This window comes from Rousettus aegyptiacus, unplaced genomic scaffold, assembly GCF_014176215.1.
Source record: "Rousettus aegyptiacus isolate mRouAeg1 unplaced genomic scaffold, mRouAeg1.p scaffold_m13_p_2, whole genome shotgun sequence".
Taxonomy (NCBI): domain Eukaryota; kingdom Metazoa; phylum Chordata; class Mammalia; order Chiroptera; family Pteropodidae; genus Rousettus; species Rousettus aegyptiacus.
In genome coordinates, this window is record NW_023416295.1 from 803,400 (window position 1) to 828,041 (window position 24,642).

General features: G+C 71.3%; 1 protein-coding gene across 1 annotated transcript; it reads right to left on the minus strand.

Moving 5' to 3' along the window:
* Window positions 1–221: 221 nt before the first annotated feature.
* On the minus strand, window positions 222–24,642 carry GPC1 (glypican 1). Its single transcript, XM_016144250.2, has 9 exons — window positions 24,199–24,642; window positions 6,227–6,385; window positions 4,786–5,177; window positions 3,994–4,159; window positions 3,267–3,397; window positions 3,062–3,181; window positions 2,830–2,963; window positions 2,300–2,475; window positions 222–2,008 (listed from the first exon to the last, which is right to left on the minus strand). The coding sequence occupies exons 1-9, from the start codon at window positions 24,362–24,364 to the stop codon at window positions 1,776–1,778; spliced, it is 1,677 nt and encodes a 558-aa protein (XP_015999736.2). The 5' UTR covers window positions 24,365–24,642; the 3' UTR covers window positions 222–1,775.

The window sequence follows — 24,642 nt, forward strand, 5'->3', positions numbered from 1 at the left end:
AGGGCAGGGGTGTGCGGGGGGCCCCAGCGTCTCTCTCTCCAGGGCACCCCGTGGGCCCGGGGCAGGACGTGGACGTGGACGTGCAGACCCTGCACCGGCAGCCGGGTGCCACACCCCTGGATGCAGCCCGAGCCGCCTCCGCTGCACACAGCCCTCGGGCTCAGCCCCCGGCCACGCTGGGCAGGAAGGGGCCACAGCGCGCACGCACACGCACACGCCACGAGGTCTCCAGCCGTTTATTTACTCACGGACTCACAGAACACACGTCGCCCGTGGTGCCGTGCAGCAGGACGCAGCAGGCCTGGTCACTGCCTGGCCGGGGACCGCGGCACGGCCGCCCGCCCAGCGAGGCGCGCAGAGCGGGGCCACGCACGGGCCTCTTCCGGGCCGTCCCTGAGCAGCACAGCTGTCCAGGCGCACGGGCGGCCACCACCCGAGTCCCTGAGAGTCCGGCTGGCCTTGCTCGCAGGGGAGGAGGCCCGGGCCCAGCCCCCACCTGACACTAGCAGGGTTATTATGGGGTGGCGTGCCTGTGGACTGGGCCACCTGGCGGGGCAGAGGCTGGGAACCTTGGGTCCCGCATACCCGAGGACCATGCCTGAGCCCCTCCCCCGCGCCCGCGTGAGCAGGGGTGAGCCTGGCCCAGGCCCCTCTAAAGCTACGTGGGAGGAGCTGCGAACACAGCCCTCAGCGAGCAAGGACGGGGAGCGCGTGTGAACGGCTGCACACCGGGAAAAGCCCTTAACTGTCACGGGCCCCGGCCCCCCGCGGCCGGCGGGGCCAAGGAGGGGACCCGGGCGTCACCCTGGCCTGCAGGGCCAGGACTTGCTGGCCCTGAGCTGCGGTGTCGCCAGCCGCCCGGCATCCGCGTGGCCAGGCGACAGCCACAGGCCACGTCTAGCCCTGGCCCGTGTCACCCTGAGCTGCGACCTGACCCTCGGTCTGGGTGGCGACAGGAGGCAGGAGAGTGGCCAGGCCGCTCCTCCCCACAGCTGGACGTCCTGTGCAGGCCACGGACCTGGCCCCACGTGTGCGTGGGGACCCTGTGGAAGCCCGGGCCTGCTCTCCTGGGACGGCCGGGAGCTGGACCTCACCCCGCAGATGACCGATCGTGGAGCCCAGGCTGCAGGGCTGGGCTGGTGGCAGCTCGCCAAGCGCCCTGGACCACCTGTCACTCGCCTGTGGCAGGGACGAGGCCTGGGAGGGCCACCCGGCCAGACAGGCGCTCACACCGGCATGGGCTCCAGGGCCTGCGGCATCATGGGTGGGGGGCCTGGTTGCACAGGAAGGGTTCATGCATAAGCCCAGAGGCCCCGTGAGATCCCGGAGGGGCGGAGACCCCGACGCCCTCAGGGATTCTCGGGGTGCTGCAGGGTGGGGGCCCCTGGATCCCAGCAGGAGAGGAAGGCACAGGCTGGCCCGCCGCCTGCCAGGCCTCACTGCTCCCGTGACAGTGCAGGGAGCCGGGGCAGGGGGAGCACGGGCAGGCGGGCCGCCGCCAGCATCCCCAACATCCCTGAAATGTACATGGCTTTGGGGGACATTGCTTCTAGCTGACCTGAGGACCTCGTACAAAGTTAAGAGCCAGGGTGACCGGCAAGGCCAGGCCTGGGGCCCAGTGCGTCTCGCCCCGCCCGAGCGCGGTCACAGGGCAGCGGTCCCTCGCTGTCCCTCCCCGTCCTGCCCCAGGGCCTCCGCCCGAGGGAATTAAATATTGTCTGTCTCGTGTTTTGGCAAAGTCGGTCCTTGGCCTCGGTCCCTGGGGCCGGGGGCAGTTACCGCCACCGGGGCCTGGCCACTGAGAGCGCCAGGGCGAGGAGGAGCAGCAGGAGGGCCGAGCGGGGCTGGGGGCAGCCGGCCGGCGAGGTGTCCTGGCCCTCCTGCTCCGACAGGCCGGGGAGGGCGTGGGTCAGAGTCGTCCGCGAGCTGGAGCTCTTCCTGTCGACGGCCCTGCTGCAGGCATCGTCGGGGCAGCCGTCACCGCTGCCTGAGCCGCTGCCCTCGTCACCTGGGGACAAGAGGAGGTTCAGGCAGGCCACCCCGCCCCGCAGACCCCAAGTGCAGCATCCCCGTGTGTGGCCTCCCATGCCGGGCGACGCCAACTCCCCCGACCACGGGTGACTCCCCGCGTGTGCCAAGGCTGGGCGGACAGCCTGGCCAGGTCTCCTCTGTACTTGGGGGCGCGCGGGGGGCGGGGTGCTGGGCTGCAGCAGCGCCTGCAGAGCCGCGGTGGGGGCCCGGGGCCCCCCCGGCCGGCGGGCTCTGACGCGCCCGCGGGGCCCGTGGTGCCCGGCCTCACTGGTATCCTGGAAGTCCGCGTCCTCGCCGTGGTAGGCGCTGCGCAGCCGGTTGGTCATGACCTTCAGCTGCATGATCTGCTGGCGGATGGTCATGTCGGGCTTGGTGATGTCCACCTCCACCTCGGGGTTGTTGATCTGGTTGGCCAGGCCGTCGCCCATCACCTCAGGGAGGTACCTGGGGGCCGGAGGGCAGGCCCTGGGTGACTGCCCGGTCTCTGCAAAGGGGCACCGCCCTGGCCTGCCTCCCCATGCGCCTTCCTGCCCGGGCGGCGGCGACCCCGAGATCCCGAGGCCCCCAGGGGCGGTCGGGGGCCGGCACGAGCCCACGCAGCCCCCACGGTGCAGGCGGGGTCGCCCTGGGCACGGCGTGTGCTGCTGTGAGCTGGCACGGCCAAGGCTCTGGTCCTCGTCCCAGCTCGGTGTCCCGCGTCAGGCATGCCCCCGAGTGCACAGCGCCCGGTGCCTCGGGCCGGACGGGGCCCGGCGGAGGCTGCGACGGACGGACGGACGGACGGCCCGCGGCGCCTACCGGCCCTTGGCCACCCCGTTCCAGCAGCGGTCGTCGCCGGCGGTGCTCGTGGCCGTCTTCTCGCTGCACAGGGTCCCTGGGAGGCTGACCCAGAAGTCCTGGGCGTCCCGCAGCTGGGCCTTGGCCTCAGAGACCTGTGGGGCAGCAGTCAGGCCACCGGGCGCCCGAGCCCAGGCCGCCCCCGCCCCCCGCCCCCCGCCCCGCAGGGCCTGGCCGGCCGCGGCTCCCGCACCAGCTTCTCCAGGGCGCCCGTGGGCGGCTTCTCCGGCAGCACCAGCTTGCTCCAACGCTGCTGCTCCTCGGGCCCAGGGCCCTGGGGATTCACTTTGGGGTTCCCGCAGCCCTGGATGACCTGGGGGAGACCACGGGGTCCTGGAGGCGCACGAGGCCACGTCTGGGGCACGCCCCCCACGCCCGCCGTGCCCTCCTGCCCGAACCTTGGCCGTGAGCACGTCCCTGTTGTCCTGGAGGGCGTTGATGGCCTCCGCCAGCCACACGTGCACGCTGCCCAGGACGCGCTCGGCGCCAGAGGGGCCCCGGAACTTGTCCGTGATGAGCGCCGTGGAGTCTGGCACAGGCGTGAGCACAGAGCGCGCTTGGCACGTCCGCGCACGGCCCCTCCCACGTCAACACGCGACCGGCCCGCCACACGCACACGCGAACACGTGTGCGGTGGCATGTGCTGGTGGTCCATGGGGCCACGTGTGCCGCGTGCGGGCACGCGGAGCCATCTCACGGGTGTCCACGTGTTCACAGGGGCGCACGCGGCTCCCCTCCCGCCAGCAAGCAGGTACACGCCAGTGCACACGCGTGCGTTAGCATGCACACGGTGGTGCGCACACGGAGCAGTGCACGTGCGTGCCGGCCGCCCCGCCGCACGCCGGCAGTGTGGCGTTAGCTCGTGCACGCGCCGGCCCGCCCTGCCACACTCTGGCACATGTGCACGTTGGTCCATCATGCGTCGCACACGCGCCGGCACGTGCACGCTCGGACACTCGCCGGGGGGAAGGACAGGAACTGCGGTCCCACGGGGCTCCCTTCCCAGCGGCTGAGCACGTCACGCTCCGCCCGGGACGTTCCAAAGGGACCCTTGCCCTCTGACCCTAGGGCCCGCCCGCCTCCTGGGGCCCCGGCCGCTCTGGGGGGCGGGCAGGGACGGCTCACCCAGTAGGTTCCTCCACTCGGCGTCCAGGTCGGCCTGGTTGGCCAGGCAGCCCTTGAGCACGTTGAGGCAGTAGTCGGGGCACGGCCGGGTGCCAGGCACCCCCAGGCAGTGCGCGCAGTACACCAGCTTCATGACGGCCCGTGAGCACTCGGGGCCCAGCGGCACCTGGGGGCCAAGGCAGCCTGAGCACCTCACAGCCGTGGCCCCACCCCCCAGGAGCCCCAGGGCAGGGGCTCCGGACGGAAGTCGGGGCGCCCTGGTTCCGCCCTGACCGCAGTGAGACCTGGCCTGGCTCTTCCTGGGGGCCCTGTCTCTTCCCAGGCAGCCGGTGAGCCGGTCCTGGGGGCACTCACCCTGATAGTTGCTACGTCGCAGTGCTGTGACCCCCCGTCCACGGCCGTCACTGACCCTCCCAGGAGAGCCATCCCACGAGCACCCCCGCCATGCAGACGGGGGGACAGAGGCTCGGGGTTGGGGGAGGACTTGCCGATCGCCCCAGCTGGAGAGGAAGGCGGCTCACGCCCAGGGCCGTGTGGGCCTGGGGCCGATGCCCCACACCTGTCACCGGTGGGTGTGCCATGGGCTGCCCAGTGGTGCGAGGCACCCTCGGGCCCCATCCCAGCCTCCAGCACACATGGCTCTGCTCTGGGCCTCTGACCTGGCAGCGGGCTCAGTGTCCGGCCCTGGGCCCGTCTCTCTTCCCTTCCCTCCCGGACCCAGCCTGGCCAAGGAAGAGACTGGACAGAGGGTGGGCCTGAGGGGGGCCCGAGAGCCCGGGCAGCTGTGCACACCTGGGCCACCTTCCGGACGACGTCGCCGGCCACGCCCAGGCCCTGCACGAAGGCGCGCGCGGCCACGAAGGCGCGGGGCGCCCGCAGGCGCAGCTCACGGGGGGCGTCGCCAAAGGGCCGCAGCGCCTCGGCCTGCTTGCCCAGGCAGTCCAGGTACTCGTCCGGCAGCAGCAGGTGAGGGTGCAGCTGCCTGAACAGGCGTTCGAGCAGGCGGGCCCAGAACTCGGCCAGCGTGTCCTCCAGGTGCAGGTGGGCCCCGCGGTAGTAGAGGCGCAGGTCCGCGTACAGGTCCCGGAAGGCCTTGGCGCTCTGCGCGTACAGCTCCCCGAAGGCGCCGGGGAAGGTGTCCTGCAGCGCCTGCTCCGACGCGTTCAGCAGGTGCTGGAAGTGACCTGGGCAGGGGGGCGGCCGTGAAGCCCGCGCGGGCCCTGCCCTCCTGCCCACCCCGTGCTGTGGCAGCTGGGCCCGGCTGAGGGACGCTGCCCAGGACGCCGCGCAGGGCTCCCCACGCGGGACAGACCCAGGAGTGCTGGGTGTCTGGTGGCCCCAGAAGGGGCCCCACGCACCCCTCCCTGGGTGGCCAGGGAAGGCTCACTCTGAGTGTCACCGTCAGAGGTACAGAGACGGCACGGCTGACCCTACAGGGACACTGGACGCTCATGAGCTGAGGCCGACGAAAGCTGGCCAGGCTCGGCAGTCATGTGGGAAGGACGTGGGGCTCCCGGGAGCCTCTGGGGCCAGGCGCCGGAGGGGCCCAGGGTCCACGGGCCTCGTGTGGGAGCCGCGTGGCTGCCTGTCAGCCTCCGGGGCCCAGGCCCTGTTCCCTGCTCCCCCCGCCGCCGCCAGCACCTCCTCCCTCGATCTCGGCTCAGAGGCCATTCCCTGGGGAGCCCTCCTACTGCACCCACTGGGGGTGTCAGCACGTCGCCCCGCCATTCACTGTTTAGGGCCCTCCGTCCTCTGCCCAGGATCGAGGTGACAGCCTCGAGGGGCCGGGAATAAACGAGTCCACCACGGCAGCTGCCCCAGGGGCGTGAGGGCCAAAGCAGGGGCCTGGAAGTCCCCCTGCCCCCACCCAGGACAGGCTCGCTCGCTGCAGCCCACCCCCCACCCCGGCCTGATCCCAGCCCCCATGCGAGCTGCCTGGCTTCAGGCCACCTGGTAGCCAGCACAGGCCAGTCAGGCGCTCAGGAGAGCCCCACCACCCCCGGTGACAAGGAGCCTCTAGGGCGGAAGGTCCCCTCTGCACTCACTCCCCAAACAGCCACCCGGGGAGGCCTGCACTGCCTGCTGGGTGGACCCAGGGGCCTCAGACTCGGGGGCTCACGGCTCCGCTGCTTGGGCCCTTGCCCGTGGACGGCCACCTGCTACTCGACCCCCGGGCCCCAGCCGCGAAGCACGAGCCCGGCCCCCGGCTCCCGTGGGGTCAGGGTCCACGCACCATCAAAGCCCCGCAGCTGGGCGGCCAGCATGGCCTGCAGGGCGCGGCCGCTGTCCAGGAGCGAGGTCTCCAGCTCCGTGCGGCTGCGGTTGGCCAGGTTCTCCTCCATCTCGCTGGTGCAGCAGGTGTAACCCTGGGGGCAGATCCTCAGGTGCTCACCTGTGGGGGGGGGTGCGTGTGAGGGGGCGTGGAGGGAGGTTGGAGGCGTGAACTCCCGCAGAGGCAGCTGCAGGGCCAGGAGGCTGGCCTCAGGCAGGGGGCCGCCTGGGCAGGGTGGCCCCTGCACAGCTCAGGCGGGGGCCGGGAAGGGCCGGGCGGCTCCGGCGTGGTGCAGAAGGCTGGGTCCCACGCAGGGTGTCACAGGGCAGCCCCGCTCACCCAGCCTCCTGCCCTGCCCTGCTGCCGGCATGCACTGAGGGGCTCCATTGCAGGCCGCAGCCGCAGCCCACTGCAGCGCGGCCTTGGGGTCCCGTGTGTGGGCTAGGGAGGGCTGCCAGACACTGCGGGAAGGACCCACGGAGCAGGGCAGCCTCAGCCTCCTGTCCCCAACACCTCCTGGGGTGCAGGCTCCCACTGAGCGGGGGCCTCAACCTGCAGAGGTGCCCAGGGACCGGCAGCTCTGGGTTGGTCTGAAGCAATGGCCCCAAAGGGGTCAGGACAGGCCCCGGCCAACGCCTGCTGCGGGCGGGGTGGGGGGCGCGAGACATGCCTGTGCCCCCCTCGGGTCTGCCCTTCCTCTGCACCCCCAAAACCCCATCGCCCCTCGTGCCGTGGCCTCCGGCACCGCTCCCAGCAGCGCTGTCTCTGTGTGCCCATCGCGGTGAAGGACAGGCAGAGGCCCCGGGCCGCGGGGAAGGGGCACCTGCGGGGTGGCGTGAGAGGAAGCCAGGTCCCTTCCTAACGGTGGCCGTTCTAAGCTGGGTGCTGCGAGGCCGTTTTACAGACTAGGAAGGTTGGGGCTCCTGCCCAAGTCACATCGCGAGGGGCCGGCTACTCACGCCGCCCGGCCGCAGGACCCCACGCTCGCTGGGCTGCCTGGCAGCCCTCCCCACAGCCCCCCTTCCCCAGCCCACGCCCCACCGGCCGCGCTGCGTCTCGGTGCCTGGGCAGAGGCCATGTGGGGCTGGAGGCAGAGTGGCCCGGGCAGAGCTCCCGGGTGACCCCAAGAGGCCCGGGCGGGAGTTATGAGACAGTAGTTACCCGGGCACCCCCAGGCCAAGCTAGCCCTGAAGAGCTGGCTGGGACGGCCAGGTCGGACCCAGTTCACCCCCACGCAGAGCCCCCGCGGAGGCCGACACACGCGAGCAGATGGAACAGGGAACCGCTCTGGGCTCGGGCGAGGCGCAGTGCAGGAGGGGGCGGGCGGGGCCGCGGGCTGCTGCTCACGGGGGATAGGGGCTGGAGGAAGTGTCAGAGGGCCAGGAAGGGACAGCCTCTCCCCCCCACACCGGAGCAGTCTCCCTCCCCAGGACCCAGCTGCCCTGTGCTCCCAACGCCTCTCCCCTGGGCCCAGGCCTGGTCCGCCACCTCTGCTCCCAGGGCCTGGACGCGGCGCCAGCAGGCCTGACTTGGGTCAGGGCCGCCAGACAGACGGGAGCAGCAAGACCACCTGTGTGCCCACCCACTGGAGGGCCCCAGGCCTGCAGGGCTGCGAGAGTCGGGGTCTGGGGCCCGACCCTGGGCGAGCAGGTGCTTTCGGGCCAAGTGTGGGTCTCCTGGGAGCCGGCTGGAGTGAGAGCTAGAGCCTGGTGGAGAGGGGGCACCCCCGTCCCGGGCCCCCTCCCTTGGGTGGGGGGCGGGCACCTCCGGCCAGGCAGGGCTGGGACACGAGGACACGGCCAGCTCCAGCCCGGGCCTCGCAGCTGCTTTCACTGCCCCGTGGCCTTGGACAGGGTGGGGCAGTGGCCGTGCAAGGGCTGTGTGTCCCCAACCAGGGGGGACCCGGGTCCCTCATCCCACGCTGGCCAGAGGTCCCCCCACCCTGCCAGCTCCCACCCCAAGCCGCAGGGACCAGGAGAGCACAAGGACTTTGTCCTGCTGCTTGGAGCCACCGGGCTCTTGGTAGTGCTGGGGGGAGTGAGGGGGAAGCTGGGGGGTGCCCTGGGGGAAGAAAGTCAGCGGGTGCCGGCCCGGGGCCTCCAGCTAACAGCCTGGGCTTAGCTGTGACGGGCACTCGGGCCTGGCTGGCTGGGTCACGGGCAGCCGGCAGACCGCAAGGGTGTAAGCATCCACAGGCCGGGGAACAGCGCCCCCGGCTGGCTGCTGGGAGGAGGGACAGCGCCCCCAGCTGGCTGCCGGGAGGAGGGACAGCGCCCCCAGCTGGCTGCCGGGAGGAGGGACAGCGCCCCCAGATGGCTGCAGGGAGGAGGGACAGCGCCCCCAGCTGGCTGCCGGGAGGAGGGACAGCGCCCCCAGCTGGCCGCCCTCCCTGCAGAATTCCCCGGTCCCGGGCAGACCGCCCCCCACCTCGTCCGGGCACAGGGCGCCCCGGGAGGGGGCCGCCGTGCCCAGCCGCCCGGCGACCTGTGCTGTTCCGGCAGCCCCAGCACAGCCCCCGTCCCTCCCTCCCTCCTCGGACACACACGGGAGTGAAGACACGGAGCCAGAGCCCGGGCGCCGGCCTGAGGCCCCGGGCGGGCTGGGCCGAGGCGGCCCCCGAGCCCGCTGCGGGGCGGACGCGGTGGCTGGCGGTCGGGCACAGCAGCTGTGCACTTCCCTTCTGCCCGGCCCTGGCCCAGCTCGGCCGGGGCCGCAGGCCATCTGTTGGCCCTGGACATGGGGCGGGCAGGGGTGGCCTCCGCAGGATGCCCCGTGTACCTTCTGAAAGCAAGCCTGTCCCTCCGGGTCAGAGCCAAACCGTGCTGGGCGGGGGCGGGGGCGGGGGTGGCAGGAGAGGGGCTGAGCTCCCCGGCCCTGGAGGCGTGTAAGCCAGACTCTCCACGTGCAACGGCGAACCTCTCCTCCCCAGAACCCCGACCTCCTCTCTCAGATCAATACCGTGAGGAAGGGGCAGCCCCGGGAGGGGTCTGGTCCTGCCCCCACGCTGGCAGCCCTCCTGCACGCCCCGCCAGGATGGGCAGCACCATCCTGGCCCCCTGGCCCCCGGGCCCTGCCCTCGCACTGCGGCTGCTCCCCACCTGGCAGGGCCCGTCCTCCTTCCTGAGCTGTCTGGTCCCTTTGCTGTGTGGACAGCTGGCCACACCCCCCTGAAGTCTCCCTTCCCTTAGCTCTGACATGTCCTCTTCTTGGGACCCCAGGATTTTTGAGGAGAAAAGAGGTCTATCATTTTATGGCAGCTTTGCCCTCCCACCCCCAAATCCCAAGCTCCCCAGTGCCGGGCCGCCCCACCCTGCCCCCAGGTGGAAGCCGCCCTGGCCGAGTCCTGCCTGCCTCGCCCCCCAGGCTCCGACCTCCTGCGGTCAGCCCAGGCTCCCTCTGTCACCAATCCCCACCTGCCACCCGCTCACACAGCCACCGCTCCCAGCCCTCCAGTCTTGGGGCACACAGGCAAAACACCTCCTAACGGCTTCCCCACCCAGCAGCCACCCCCCCCCCAGCAAAGTCACCCCGATGCTTTAGCCCAAGGCCCGCCCCCTGCCCTCTGAGAGTGGTAAGCACCTCCAAGGCTGGACAGACTTCACCTGTGCGGGCCCCACGGGGCAGCCCCCTCACGAGCAGACGGCAGAGGGAAGATGGCGCCATGCCAAGCCCATCTCTCCAGAAGCTTCCACAGCTCACACCGGGGTGTGCAGACTGCCTGCTCCGGCCCCGCCAAAGCCACATCCCAGCTGCTCTGCCCCAACCGACCCGACCCAGCCTCCGGACAATCCTCTAATTTAGGGTGGACGATGAGCCTGCACGGCCGCCCTGAGATGTGCTGTGACGGGGACAGACCGTTCCCGGCACCAGCCGAAATTCGCAGAGGGAGCGCCTGGTCCGGGAGGGCGGTCAGGGGCTCCTTCCTACCCTGCCCCTCTACTCCATTCCGGACCCTGCGGCAGACCCGGACCACTGACTGGGGGTGCAGACCTGTTCCCCAACAGTAGACCTTTTTCCAGACACCTGACCCCGCCCAGCCGGCAGCGGGACCCTCCCCCACGTCCACTGGCCAGCTGGGCAGGGGCACTGGACAAACCGCAGGTTCCTTGGGCCCCGCCCACTGCCCGGTCTGTGTCCCCGCCGCCCAAGCTTATGGCTCCCAACAGCCCAGCGGCAGAGCTACAGTTGAGCACCGAGCCCCCCCAGGAGGGTGGCCTCAGACCCCTGGGAGAGGACACTTCGACCCCATCCACCCTCCACCCTCGTTAAGGCATCAACAGCAGCCGTAACCTGCCACCCTCAGCTCCCAGCCCCTTCCCTGCCCCTCACGACCACCCGAGCCCCTCCACCCTTTCAGCCAAATGACACTGTCACCAAGGAGTCCCTCTGCCGCTGCGGAGCCTCTTCGCACAGAAACCCAAAACCGAGGGGCGCCGGCTGCGGACGGGACGGGTCCGCCCCCCAGGCCCTGAGGGATTCCCGCTCCCAGCAGGCGACAAGCGACAAGCGCTGGACTGCCCAGGGCTGCATCGCTGGCGGCAGAACAAAGGCTGGAGGCCCTGGGCCGGACCACTGCTGCCACCTTGCAGGGCCGAGGCAGCCCCGCTGCGGGGCACGGGTCGCTGCCGGCCGGGGACGCAGACCGCACGCTGCGGAGCCGGAGCCGGCGCGCGGGGGTCTGCGGACGCGGCGCGGTCTTGGCGCAGCGAGGAGGGGGCGCTGGCGCAGTGGGCGCGGCGGCGCGGGCGGAGGGTGCGGGGGCTGCGGCACGCAGGGGGAGGGGAGGAGGGCGCCGCGATTGGCGGGGAAGGGGCTTGCCGCAGTGGGTGCGGCAGGCATGGGGAGGGGGTGACGGGAGAGGGGGCTTCCAGGCTGCTGCGAGCGGAGGGGAGGGGGAGGGGTTTGATGGGAGAGGAAGGGGGGCTTGCTGCAGGAAGGGGGCTGCGGCAGGCGACGGGGCACAGAGAAGGGACGGGGTGGGGAGGAGTGGCGGGGACGCTGCGGGCAGGGATGAAGGCGGGGGACTGACGGCGAGCAGAGCGGGGTTGCGGACAGGGATACGCGCCGGGTGGGTGGAGACCGGCGGTTGGGGGGTCACACGATGGGAAGAGGGTGGAGAACAGACGGGTCGCCCAGGGTGAGCGTGTGGAGGGGTGAGGGGCGCCCGGGGGTGCAGATGAGGGTGGCGAGGAGAGTGAGGGTGACGGCGGCGCCCGGGGACGGGTATGCAGATGGTCATGCGGATGGTGGGCCGGGCCGGGCGGGCCCCCAGCTTGGATCCCCACTCCTCGGAGGCCACGGCGGCTTTGGCCGGAGACCCTTTCCCGGCGGCGGCTCCAGCGGCGAGTCCCCAGCTGCGGCGGCAGTGGCGACACCCCGGAAAGCGCGCGCGGCTGCCGGTGCGGTGGTCCGTGGGGTCTGGGGCCGGCCGGGGATCGCGGAGTCGCAGGGCCGGGCTGGAAGGGCTCGGGGGCCGCGGCGGGACGCCGCCGGACGCGACTCTGCGGCCGCAGCCCGGGCAGCCCCGCAGCCGCACTGGCGCGCGCGCGGCCGGCGTCTCCTCCCGCAGCCCCGCCCGCCGCGCGCGCCGCCCCGCCTCCCGGAAGCCCCGGGCGCGGGCTCCGCGCCCCGCGCGCCGCCTGCAGGCCGGCGCCCGCAGCTCCCCTCCTTGCCTTGGGATGGCCATCCGGGGCCCACTACAGCCTCCGGGCTCCTCGGGGTGCTGTTCCCCGTCTCCGTGAGCGGGAGAACAGATTATGACACCCCTTCGGCTCAGAGCACACCCGGGGGGCGGGGTGATGTCGGTCGCTGGACCCCTGGGTGGGCAGTGGCAGCGGACCACCTAGGAGGCCCCTCTCCCACTGACACCGACCGGATCCCCACTGCTGCCTGAACACTCGGAGGCCACCATCAATCGCCCTCTGCCTTCAGGCCCACCTCTCACCCCTGTGACCTGGGCCTCTGCCACCCTGATCTGCCCCCCCAGGAGATACCAAACCTCTACCCCTCCTGGCCACACTGCATCTGGCCCAGCCCACTCCTCCCTGTCACTGCGTAGGGCGAGGGGCTCCCAGCGACTGCGCCCGCACCCCACAGCCCCAGCTCTGCCCTCGCCTGTACCCCGCCTGCCGGCCCCGCTGGAGAAAACCACAGCTCACCCACGCAGGCCACCCTCCCCTCAGAGCCGTGTGTCCCCTCAGCCAGCCCGCACACGGGGACACAGAGACTTGTGCACAAGCAGCTCTTGAGCAAAGTGTCGTGGCAGAGGCAGCCCGGGCACCCGAGGCCGCCGACGAAGGGGGTTCACCCGCCACCTGGCTCCCGCTTGGGGATGCCCTGGGCAGGCCACGTGACAGTGGGCCCCAGGTTTGGGGGTGTCTTGGCGAGGCGGTGGACCCTGTTGAATGTGGGCCTGGTCACAGCTCTGGCCATGAGGCCGGACCCCCTCCGCTGACCTCTTCATGGCTGCTTCAGGGTTCACAGGTCATGGTGTGGCCTTAGGACAACTAAGGGGCGAGGGGACCCTGGGTTTGTGTCTGCTGCACCCGTGACCTCGGTCTTGGCTGCAGGCCAGGGAGCTCTGTCTTGGGGCCTGGAGGTGAGGTGCTCCCAGAAGCCTTGCTGTCCGGGCCGTGACGTGGAGGGCACCGCCGAGACGCCCCCAAACTCTATCCGGTGGTGGCCCAGCAGTGACGCAGTGAGGACCCCCGGGCTCTGCACAGCTCTCCCATCTAGCCCGCCCCCCCGTCCCCCTCTGCTGGGGCCCGGGACAGCGAGGAGGCCCCAGACACGGACTGGTGCCGTCCCCTCGCTGTGTCCTCGGGGGACATCCTGGAATAGTGGAAGGGGGTGCTGCAGCTTGGGGTCCCGTCCGCTGCGTCCCCCCCGAGATGCAGGGGAGGCCTGTCTACCCAGCCCGTGAATGCAGCACAGGTGGAGACCAAAGACTCAGCTGAGGGAGCCCCGCCGCACCCACCACGCCCCGTAACTGCTGGGGCGGGGCAGACTGTCCCCCTCGGACCCAGTGCGAAGCCTGGCAGCCCCCTTCAGGGCCGCGGACACGCCTGGCCTGACATGCCAGCCCGGCCGTCACCCCCTCCAGCCCCGACTCACTGCTTCCATTAACACTCTCCCCCTCGCCCCCCACCCCCCACACAAGCCCCTCCCCCTCGCCGAGTGCCTTGCAAGGCCCACTCACTCTGCCTGCCTCCAAGAAGTCTTCCCAGGACTGCCTGGGCAGAGCCCCTCCCCTCCCCCGGGGCCTCCCCCGAGCGCCACCAGGGCCACCCTCCCTGACGCAGGCAGGAGGCCGCTCCGCCTGCAGTGGGAGCCTCTCCGCCCAGCACCCTGGCCAGGCCCAGCGCAGAGGAGATCAATGCTGATGAAGGAATGAGCGTCCTCGCCCGTGCTGGCGGCTCAGGAACCAGGCTGCAGCGCCATCGTGGCCCAGGAAGCGGTCGCCTCCCTGACCTGACCTCTCCCCAGAGGCAGCGGGACAGCCAGCAGTGTGCTGCTTCGAGGCGGCCTGCTCTGGGGGGCTCGCACCCCACCAGGGCTCCTCGTCAGCTCGGGCCGGGCTGCCCAGCTGCTGTGGGGGGTCTCAGCCCTCGCCAGTTCCGGGTCACTCAGCTTCGGCGGCTCCTCTTCCCCAGCCCACACTAAAGTCACTGAGCCGGGGGTGACAGCAGGGGGCGGGGCCCGGTGCAGCAGAGCCTCCTGGTCTCCCTCCTCTCGGGGACAGACGGCCCCTCCCTGCCCCACAGGACGGTCCTGAGCAGGCGGACCAGGCAGGCGGGCTCCCGGCTGCTTACTCGGCGCGGCTGCCCGGGCAGCACCCCGGCCTCCGGTGCGCACCCAGCTCCCAGGCGTGTGGGCCTGAGCAAGGGCCAGCCCCGCAGGCAGGCGGGGAACCGGGGGACGGCAGGCGGTGCAGACGCAGGACACGGTTAAATGGGCATTTCAGATGCCGCGTTACCTTTTAGTGTAAAAGGGACTGGCCCCAAAGAACAGAAAGCAGGGACGTGAACAGTCCTGTACCCCCCGGCTCAGAGCAGCGCTCTTCACGGGAGCCAACACGTGCACACGCGTGTCCCCTAATGCACGGAACGCTGCTCGGCCACAGGCGACGACACCCCCACGCCCTGGGCGAGGCCCCGGGACACTGAGCCAGGGAAAGAAGCCGGACTCGAAATGACTAGTACTGTGAGGGTCTCCTCACACGGGGTCCCCAGAAAGTCAAAGCCAGGGCTGGGGGAGAGGCTGGGGGGCTGGGGGGGGCTAGGGGGAGGGGGCGTTCCGTGTGGGAAGGTGACAGGGATGGTGGGGACGTTTGTGCAATGTGAAAGCACTTAATGCCACTGAACCGCGAGTTTAAACGTGGTTGAGATGGTAAATTCTATCATGTGTAGTTTGCCGCCAAAACAGCAAACGACCTCGCCCCAAATAGCTGGGATATACTCATACTAAATAGATGGGACGTGCCGGTGCTGAAACTTATTTGAAATTAAATTAAATATTCGCACTACAGAACTACCCATCTATCTGGAAATCTCATGTAACCGTGTGTTCTGTAGTTTGTCCAGCCACGTCCAGCTGCACAGACGCCCGGAAGCAGCAGTCGGTAACGGAGGGCAGAGTCCTCCCTCTCCGGCCTGGACCTCCCCTGAGCCCCTCGCCGCCCCCCCCCACCAGTGCCGCTGGAAGACGGGACTGTGGGAAAGAACGGGCGTCTCCCCAATGGCTGCGTCCCTGACGTCACCCCCGGCCCCAGCCTGCGACCCCGAGGAGCACCCTAGCTGTGGGCACCGGCTGTCACAGCCGCTCCACGCGGCAGGTGCTGCGGCCGCCCGCACGGGACACCTGCACTGGGCACAGCGACTCGGCGACTGGCCCGAGGCCGCACAGCCGGGGAGAGTGGGCAGGTGTGGCCTCTGACGGGGGCCCCCCCTTTCTCCAAGATGAGGGCTGGCGAGAATGGCCACTGGCTTCAAGGGACACTGGCCCTCGGCCAGGGTGGGGCCTGCCCGCGAGCCCAGCCGGCGGCCGCCCTCGGCGCTCAGTGGCGCACACGGCCCTGGCTCCTCAGAGTGGCTCGCCAGCCTCCTGGCCTTCCACACTGACCATCTCCTCCCCACACTGTGCATGAAACGTGCCACATACTGGAGAAATCGGGGCCCGGGGAACAGCGCAGGGCGGGGGGCCCCGTGAGGACAGCACAGGGGCCAGGCCCCTGGGCCAAGAGTGGGGTGGTGGCCGCGCATGACAAGTCCCCCCCGCGGGCAGGGTGAGAAGGCCACAGCTCCCGCAGGAGTGGCCGAGCTGGGCCAGGGGCCCCAGGCGGGCAGGGGTCCGTGCGCCACACCAGGGGCGGGGGTGGGGGCAGTGGGTGCCACTGCAAACCCCACACCCCTGTCTAGACTCACACGTGATTTTCCTGTATTTTTAACTTAAAAAAATAACATGTGGTCACCGGTCACCGTGGCCACAGTGCGTGTGACCCTTGATTCTCCTCCTGGCCCTGCGTTTCAGCACCTGGGACAGCGCCGGCGCAGCACAGGTGTGGGGCAGCACCTGCGGGAGGGGGGGCATCCCCATCGCCCCCCATCGCCCCCACCTGGGGCAGCACCTGACCGGGAGCAGGGGCGTCCTCATCGCTCGCACGCAGCCCCAGGGGCCCGGCGCCCTTCCTCCCCTGGGCCCTGGGCCCCTCGGCCATCTGCCGAAGCCTGCAGACCCCTTCTCAAGACAAGGCTAAGAAGGAAGACGCCCGCGGAGGGCCGCGGAGGAAAGCGGGTGTGGTGCGGCGCGCAGCGGCCGCAGCGCGGACGCGTGACCAGGGGCCGGTGACCAGGGGCCGGTGACCAGGGGCCGCGGGCCTTCCCCGGCCGCAGGCCCGACCCCCGCGGGCGACTCGCAGCTGCGGTGGGTGTAAACGGGGCTCGCGCTGTCTGCCGCAGAGGTAAAGGGACAGCGAAGCATCCGCGGTTTCTGCCGGCGACTGAGCCCCACATCCTGGGACCTCCCTGCTCCTCGGTGGGGGACAGGAAACGCCAGCTTTCAGTCAGAGGCTGGCAAAAGGGGAGGCCATCTCTCGAGCCCTGAGTTCTGTCCCCGTGCCCCTCCTGTGCCCCGCCCCCCGTTAGGAACCCCCCACGCCCATCCTTCCGGCCATCGCCTCCCCCCTCCCCCCCCACCCCCCCCCAAGGCTGCCCGGAAGCCGACGGCTGCCCCCACCTCCCCCCACCCCCTCCCGTCCTGCCCACAGTTTCGGCTCCAGTGCCTGTCATGGGGTGCTGCTAGGGTTTCTGGAAGGCATGGGGTCCCTGGCTTCCCTGACCGTACCCCTAAATCACTGTGACACGAAAACACCCCCGGGGCAGCTGCTCCAGGTTGGGGACACCCATCTTGCCTCAGGGAGGGGCCTTGAGCTGTGTGTCTGACCTTGACTCTCGATGTCCTCCAGCCCAAGGACAGTGACAAGGAGGTGCCACCCCTGAGTGTCGGGTCACCCCGAGGGAGGACGCCTGGATGTGCGGGACTGCCCCGTGGACAGTCCCTGGCGGGCCGGGGGAGAGACTCCGGGACGTGCGGCTGAGCCGTTTAGGAGACGGGTCCCTGTAAAACGCCTCTGCTGGTCCACCCGGAGGCCCCCACAGTCCGTGACGGCCGCAGACGCTCGTCGAGGCCTGAGCCACGCGGGCAGCGGCCAGCATCGTCCTCCCCCCCGCCCGCCCCGAGCCCCGGGCCGGCCGCGAGTGGGCGAGCTGCACTCCCCGTGGCCCCCAGACCACGGAGGGGCAGTTGGGGTCCCAGACGGTCGTCACAGGGGCCCCGATGGCCACAGATGGCCCCAGGTGCAGGGATGGGCGCGGACAGCCACACGGGACCACAGGCTCTCAGGGCTGGGGACGTCGTCCGAAGGTGCGCGTGGGCCACACACCTCCAGGTTCAGGTGCTGATGGTGAGCCCAGGAAGTGTCTCCCCAGGAGACTTGAGGCCACGGTCGCCTCCAGGTCTCGCTGCAGGGCCTGGCTCCCCACCCGGGAGGAGGACGTGCTGGCCTGCGGCCAAACTCACTGTCCCGGGGCAGGCTGCCCAGGGTGCTGAGGACGCGGACGGTGCCGGCTGGCCCGGGACGCAGGGTCTGGGAGGGGCTGGCAGTGCCACCGAGCATCTCAGCAGACCTGTCTTCCTCGGGGCAGGGACCATGGTCTTTCATCTGTGCCCCGGAAGCCAGCGGGGAGTGAGCACACAGTGGACGGACGGATGGACGGAAGGACGAGGTCCTGTGTCCCTGGCCTGACCTGGCCTCCCTCGAGCGCTCTGGGCCACAAGGATGGCCCCCCAGTGCCCCGTGGGGCAGGCTTGCATGGCCTCGCCCCCACTCGCTCCGCCCCGGGCGCCTCTCTCAGCGGCTGGCACCGTCCCCTGGTGGCCACACCAGACACCTGAGCAAGCCCGGGCCAGGGCGACTGGCTGGGCAAGCAGGTGGCAGGCCCTGGCCCGGGGCAGGAGACGACGGGGGAGAAGCCCCTTGACACACAGGGCTCTGGGGTTTCCCCAGCTGCACGCCAGGTGCTCACGCCCAGTGGTACTCCACCTGCCCTGAGACACCCCCATCCTGCCCGCTCTGGGAGTCTGGGAGGGACCTCCAGGCGATGAGCCAGTGGAGGGTAGGGTGAAGCTGAAGGAGGCGTGGCCGGGGACTGAGGCCTCGGCCTGCCCCGGGCACCCTGGCGGGTAGAAAGGAGGGGCCCAGAGCTGGGGCTCCTGCAGTGCCTCCCTTACTGGTCAGCTGCAGCTCGGGTCCTCTCCTTGGCCGCAGAACCTGCCACGGCTGCCCTGTGCGCTGGCCGGGCCCCGACCCCTCGTTGACGGAGGCCGGCCTGGAGGTGCCCCGGGCAGGCCTCGCACGGTGCCAGCTGCTCAGTGCTGCTCACTAGTCTTCAGCCTGCTTCTCACCCTCGGCCTGGGTCTCGGGCTGGTCCGCAAACAGCCTGGGCCCCTCCTGAGCCACAGCAGGGGCGGCGGGCGGGGCTCTGGGCCCTTGGGGCCAAGGTCAGAGCAGAAGGTGAGGGAGCAGGATGGATAGAGCCCCTGGGGGCTGACCTGTCACCCAGCCAAGCCTCCAGAACCCAGGGAGCATTTAGCACAAATGAGCAGCATGAGCAGCAAGCCTCCTGGGGTGGCCGGCAGCCGGCTGCCTCCCTCCTCTTCCCGCTGCTCCGGGCCGGGCCCCGCCCCGCCTCCCCGCCCCTCAGCAGCCCCCGCCTCCTCCCCCCGAAGTCCACCTGGGGCCCAACACCTGCCCTGCACAGTGTCCCCTGCTGGGAGGCCCTCCCACATGCGGGTGGGAACCTGTCCAAGGCTCGCGGAGGCCAAAGGCACAACTGTCCCAGCCAGGTGTCCCCTGACCCCCGTGAGGATCTTAACCGGCCCCTTCACACCTCCCCGGTTCCCGGACAAGCCACACGTGTGTCAGCGGTCTCAACGTCCGAGCGAGTGGCCCCCGGCGCCCCGCCCTGATGGGAACGGAGAAGTTGAGGCTCACAGGGACCCACGTCTGGCCAAGGACCAAGCGGCACCACGAAACCTGAAGCGAGGGCCTCCGGAGCCCCAACCCCCACGCCAGCCAGGGCTGTGCCAGGGAGCTGGCCGGTCAGTGGGGGTGCGGCTCGGGCCAGAAGACGGTCCGAGGCCCACGTCGTCACCGGGGCCTCGGCACATGCCTGTGGCAGACTCAGGGAGGCCGGGCCCTGTCCTAAGGAGCCCCTGACACGAAATGCCCAGAGTCTCGGCTCCCCACCCGCCCGCCGACAGGAAGAGCCCCCATCCTCACTCCAGACTCGTAGCCTCCGGGCCTCGGCAGGCGCCGCGTTTGAGTATGGGGGCCCCGCAGATGTAAGTGGTTAAGGCGAGCTCACGCGGGAGCTGGGTAAACCCCTAATTCGATAGCACTGTGTCTTCGTCTCTACAGGGTTAACGGGAATCGGAGACACACGCAGGAGGAAGGCCAGGCAGAGGTGAAGCCGGAGCCCCGCGGCCCCAGCAGGAAGGCCAAGGTCGCCAGCCAGCAGCCCCCGGAAACCGGAGAGCCCCGGCCCCACGCCGCCCCCACCGCCTCAGGAGGAGCCAGCTCAGCCCACGCCTTGATCTTGGAGTTCAAGCCTCTGAACTTCGAGACAATACACCTGTGTTGTGTAAGCCACCCAGGCTGCAGTGCCGGTCCCGGCAGCCCTGGGAGCCCACACACTCCCGACCCCTGGCACCCCGCCCAGGACCGGTCCACGGGACACGCTCGGAACATTCGCTGTCCTGAACAGAGCCGAAGCCTGCCCAGACTTGGGGAGCACCCCGGGACACAGGGAGCCCTCCGCAGCGTGCGTGTGCTGGGGAGGCCCGGGGCAGCTGGGCAGCAGGGCCCCGAGGCGGGAGGAGCCGGCCGTGTGCTGTGGGTGGGCACGGGGAGGGCCCGCTTGGCAAGAGGGGGTTTGCGTGCCAGGAGGTGAGCCAGCCAGGAGTTGGCAGGAGCCGATGCTGAGGCCACAGGCAGACAAGGGGGTGGGGCGGGGCTGCTCCCCCAGGAGCTCCTGGGCCCTCCCCGTCAGGATTCTGGGTTCCGCCTGGGGGAGCAGGCGTGTGCCCCTCACACCCAGCGCCTCCCGGCACCGTGGCCTGATAGGGAGTCTGGAGCCTGGGCCCTGCCCCCCGCACAGAGCCACCCTGCGGGACAGGCCACCGTGCGGGACGGGCCAGCCTGTGCCTCGGCCTCGCTGCTGCTCCCACCTGGGAAGATGGGGTGAGGCCCGGGGTGGGAGGGAGGAGAAGGGACTGTGGCTTGGCCCCCGCCCCCAGGAGACTTCAGGCAGCTCAGGGCACCTGCCTGGGCCTGTTCCCAGACGAACATGGGCAGGAGAGGCTGCCAGCCGGCAGGGCGGCGCGGGGCTGGGCTCCGGGGTGGGTGGCCCTGGGCCGCGGCCCTCACCCGCCTGAGCCTGTGGGCGACGGCCTGACCCCGCAGGGCTGTGCTGACAGGGAGACGTGATCGGGGCTGGCAGCGGGCGCTGGGCACAGACCTTCCATGGCTGGGACTGGGCACAGGCTGCAGGCCCAGCACCCTCCAGGCCCACACGCGGGTCCGGATCTTGGTCTGAAATTACCGTGAACCAAGCCAGGCCTGGGGGCGGGCCCGGCACACAGGAGGGGAGTCCCACCTCTCACCGCCTGGGCACGTCCAGGCCCAGGCCCGACCTGACCCCACCGTGGCCCCTCCCAGCCTGTGACCCGTCCGGGGCCAGCCGGGCCGACCCCCGTGCCCATGGGGCCCGAGCACGCCCACACCCCACTGCGCTCTCCTCCCGGCTCCGGCCCAGCCCTGTGTCCCCGCCCCCCTGCGGGCAGCCTCCCCAGCCTGCGGGCCTGCTGACTGGGCGTGCGCTGTTCCCAGTGAGCATGGCCAGGCCCCAAGGCCACCAAAGACCTGGCCTTCGCTGGACACGCAGCGGGCGCCAGGCAGAGGGTGAGGCCCGGCTACGTGGAGGCCAATTCACTGGCGGCCTGGCTGGCTGCATCAGGGCCAGACTGGAGGTGGGGCGCTGGGGGTGGGGGGGCCCTCGGGAGGGGTCCCAGGTGAGGGAAGTTCTAACGCGGCCTAAGGAACGGAGCCCAGGGCCAGGGGCTAAGGGGGAGGCGACTGGAGGCCTGGCCGTGAGCCCCACTTCAGGCCTTCAGGGGCAGGGTGCAGGGGGGGGTGGTGGCAGGGAGCAACGTGCGTGGCGCCCCCTGGGGACCTTCAGGGTGGTCTCGACTCCCGCCACTGTCGCAGGAGCAGAAACAGGCGGGAGAGGCCGAGCAGGGTGGGAGGCTGAGGCGGGGCCAGCCCCGAGCCCAGGCCCCGGGGGACAGCCCAGCTCTCCACGGAGCTCAGCGGCGTGTCCGGCACAGAGGCTCCAGCAAGGGGCCCCGGCCATTGCATCATGCAGGTGGCCCTGTCAGATCCTGGCTCCCCTGGGCCCCCCGCGCACCCCCCAAGCCCTGGCCTCAGGCTGGGGATGATGAAACCTCCGCTCCTGGAAAGGTGGGGCGCAGAGCAGCAGCAGTGCCGGAGGCCGCGAACCACCTTGGGGACCCACATCAGGCGCACGGGGCCGTCCGCCTTCTGAACAGGACGGTGCGCACAGAACCTTCTGGTCTGGGGCGGGCTGTGTGCCAGGTGGCGTGCGTGAGCGCCGTTGACCACGGCTGAGGGACAGACACTGGGGGGCGGGCTCTGGGACGTGGGGGGAGGCCTAGGGCTTCTGAGGGACCCTCCTCAGGACGGGTGCCTGCCACCCACGTGGTCAGAGCGGTGCTGAGAAGCAAAGATTTCTTCAGTGGGCTTGGCAGGGGGGTCCTTGGCACACCCCACCGACCCCTGCTGTCGGGGAGGCCTGATCCCAGGCGGCGGAGGCAATTCTCAGGAGCTGACAGGCCCACGCCCTCTGACCTCTGCCCAGGCACTGCCCGCTCCACGGAGCCTGGCACGAAGCAGGACATGCGTGGGTCCCCGGCAAGCACTACATCAGCACCCCTGGGGCAGGGAGCCATGCCAGGCTCTGGGGGGACACCAGGGAAGTGGACAGGTAGTCCTGTCCCCAGGGAAGGGTCAGGGAGGCACGGGGCAGTCAGCAAACCGGCCGCGTGCGGGGAGGCCAGGCAGGTGCTCAGGAGACGTCTGGAGACCAGAGGCGACCTGGCCGGACGCGGGCGTGACTCAGCATCGCAGAGGGTCCAGCGAGGCTCGCGGCACAGCCCTCACTCCCCTGGCCGGAGCGACAGCCGCCTGGGCTGTGCCGCCGTGGGGCCACCAGAGGGCGCCCGGCCCACGAAGGCCAGACTGAGTCACAGGCGCAGGAGGGACAGGACTGGCGGCCGCTGCCCGGGGAGGTCACCCTGTTTCCTTCACCCCGTGTGGCACTGGCACCCTCTTCAGCACCTGGGCCCCGCAGGGCAGCCTAGGGCTCCAGCGCTGGAGGGGGGAAGGAAAGGGGGTCCCACAGGGCAGCTCCCCCAGGGGAGGAGCCCCGGGCCCTGGCCGGGAGGGCGCAGTCTGGGGCATTCCAGACCCACAGGAGGGCGGCGCCCGAAGCTCTGGCCTGGACGATGCTTGGACAGCTGCTGAGCGGCCGGCTCCCCCGGCTGGATGGACCGCGCCCCACCTCCAGCCACCACAGCCACCGGCTCACCCCCGGCCCTTGACCCGCGGGACGAGGCCCCGCCCCTGCCCCGCCCCCCGCCCCGCCTCGGCCCCTCCTCCTGGCCTGCCGTCTCCTCGCTCTTGGCAGCTGCCCAAGCTCTGCCACTTTTGTCTCTCAGCCTGTGGATGTGGGCAAGTTTGGGATGGTCCCCAAGGGCGTGGGGGCGCCCCCGCGGACGCGTGGAGGGCAGAGGGGACGCCTTCCGTCCGCGGAGGGCTGGGCGGGGGCAGAGACCCTGGTGTCTGCGGAGGGTTCAGAAGGAAGGCCAGGGTTACCCAGGCAGAAGTTCCTTGTCCAGTGAGGGTTGGGGAGGCATGAACCGAACTGTGCAGGGGACCTCGAGCTGACCCGGGCCACCAGGGAGGGAGCCCAGTGTGGTGGGGAGGCAGCCCTGACCCTGACAGGGAGGCACAGGAGGGCCTGTCGTAGGGCACCCGGGAAGGGGCCTCTGCAGAGCCCGGGTGTGTGTGTGTGTGTGTGTGTGTGTGTACGCGTGTGCCGGGGGGGGGGGCATCTCCAAAGGCAGCTTCTGTCGCCGGCCCTTCCTGGGAGCCAGAGGTCCAGAGCCTGGCTGCCCACCTCCCACTCCCAGCGAGTAGGGCCGCGGGCCCCTCCCCCACGGAGGCCCTCCCCTTCCTTCAGCATCCCTGTGGCCCTGGCCCTTCCGTGGCCCCCTGTCACATCTGAGCACTGCCCTCACCGGCCCCCCAGCCCCGTCTGGGAGGATCCCCCGGGCAAGCCCCTGGTCTGTCCTGCTCTGGCCCACTGTGCCTCCAGGCACCCTGCCAGTGGGGCTCCGGACAGGCTGCAGTCTGAGCATGAGGTCCGGGGGTCTGGGAGGCCCTCGGTCCACTGCTCCGCCTCCCGCCCTCACACTTCTGTCCCCAAAGCTGCTCGGAGGCCAGCAGGGAGGGAACGGGCAGCTGCAGGGCTGAGGCCGCCTGCGAGGGGAGCCGCTCTTACAAAGAAATGGTACGGTCCCTGGGCGGGATCCAAAATGCTGACCACCTGCAGCTGGACTCCCCGCGGGGCGGAGGGAGTGCCAGGCTGGCGGGCGCGCGGGGCGGCAGAAGTTCCCGCGGCCGGCATCTCCGCCAGGCGGCATTCCTGCCGGCGGCGGCAGGGCCGGCGCCTCCCCCCAGCACGAGCGCCCTGAGGCTGTTTTGCTGGGGACCCCGCGGGAATCCCCGGCGGACCCGAGGCGCCTCCCGCAGGGGCGCGCACAGCAGCGTGGGGGTTCGTCGCCCGCGGCCACCGTCAGCTGCGCCGCGACAGCCGGCCCCGCAGCTCAGCCCTGCCCGGCAGCGAGGGCGGCCGGTGTGCGCCCCGGGTCTCAGACCCCCGCCCCGCCACGCAGCTGGGCCAAGCCGGTGGCCGAGGACGCTCAGCTCCGGCAGTGGCCCTGGGGGAGCGCACCGCGCTGGGGCCCGCCGGGCTACGGCCCCGCGAGGGCAGATCCGCGGGGAAGGAGCCGGCGCGCCTGTTGGGGGCTGGGGCGGCCGAGCGGGGCGCAGGACGCGGGCGGAGGGCGGGCGGCGCGGAGGCGAGGGGGGCACCGGGAGCCCGGGCGCGGGCGGCGGGATTCGGGCGTCCGGGGTGAGTGGCCGCGCGGGGCCGACCAGGGCAGCGCGGGCGAGAGCAGCAGGCGCAGGAGAGACCCCGGCGCGCCGCGGTCCGGGGCCCGGCGCGCTCACTCACCCGAGATCTCCGCCTGGGGCACGTCGCTCAGGCTGAAGCCCTTGGCGCCGTAGATCTGGCGGACCTCGCCGCAGCTCCGGGTCTTGCCGGCAGCGTCTCCGCGAGCGCAGGCGGCCAGCACGGCGGCCGCGCACAGCAGCCACCAGCCTCGGGCCCGGAGCTCCATGGCGGGGCGGCGGCGCCCGCGGCCGCGCCTCTCTGGGATCCGGCCGGGCCCGCGCAGCCCCGGCCCGCGAAGGGCAGAGCCAAGGTCCCGGCGCGCGGTTCGCGGTCCGCAGGCGGCGGCGGCCGAGGAGGCGGAGACAACAAAAGCCGGGGCCGCGGCGCGGGGCGCGCGGGGCGCGAGGTACGGCCGCTCGGTCGGGCCGCCCAGAGCGCAGCGGGTGAGCGCGCAGTCCGGGCTCGGCGCCTCCCCCGGCCCGGCCCGGCCCCTCGGCGGACGGG

Coding starts and splice junctions, on each gene's coding strand:
- GPC1 (XM_016144250.2), bottom strand. CDS start 24,364: ATGGAGCTCCGGGCCCGAGGCTGGTGGCTGCTGTGCGCGGCCGCCGTG. Junction 6,386..24,198: donor GCCCCAGGCGGAGATCTCGG/GTGAGTGAGCGC, acceptor CCCCCCCCACAG/GTGAGCACCTGAGGATCTGC. Junction 2,476..2,829: donor AACGGGGTGGCCAAGGGCCG/GTAGGCGCCGCG, acceptor TCCGGCCCCCAG/GTACCTCCCTGAGGTGATGG.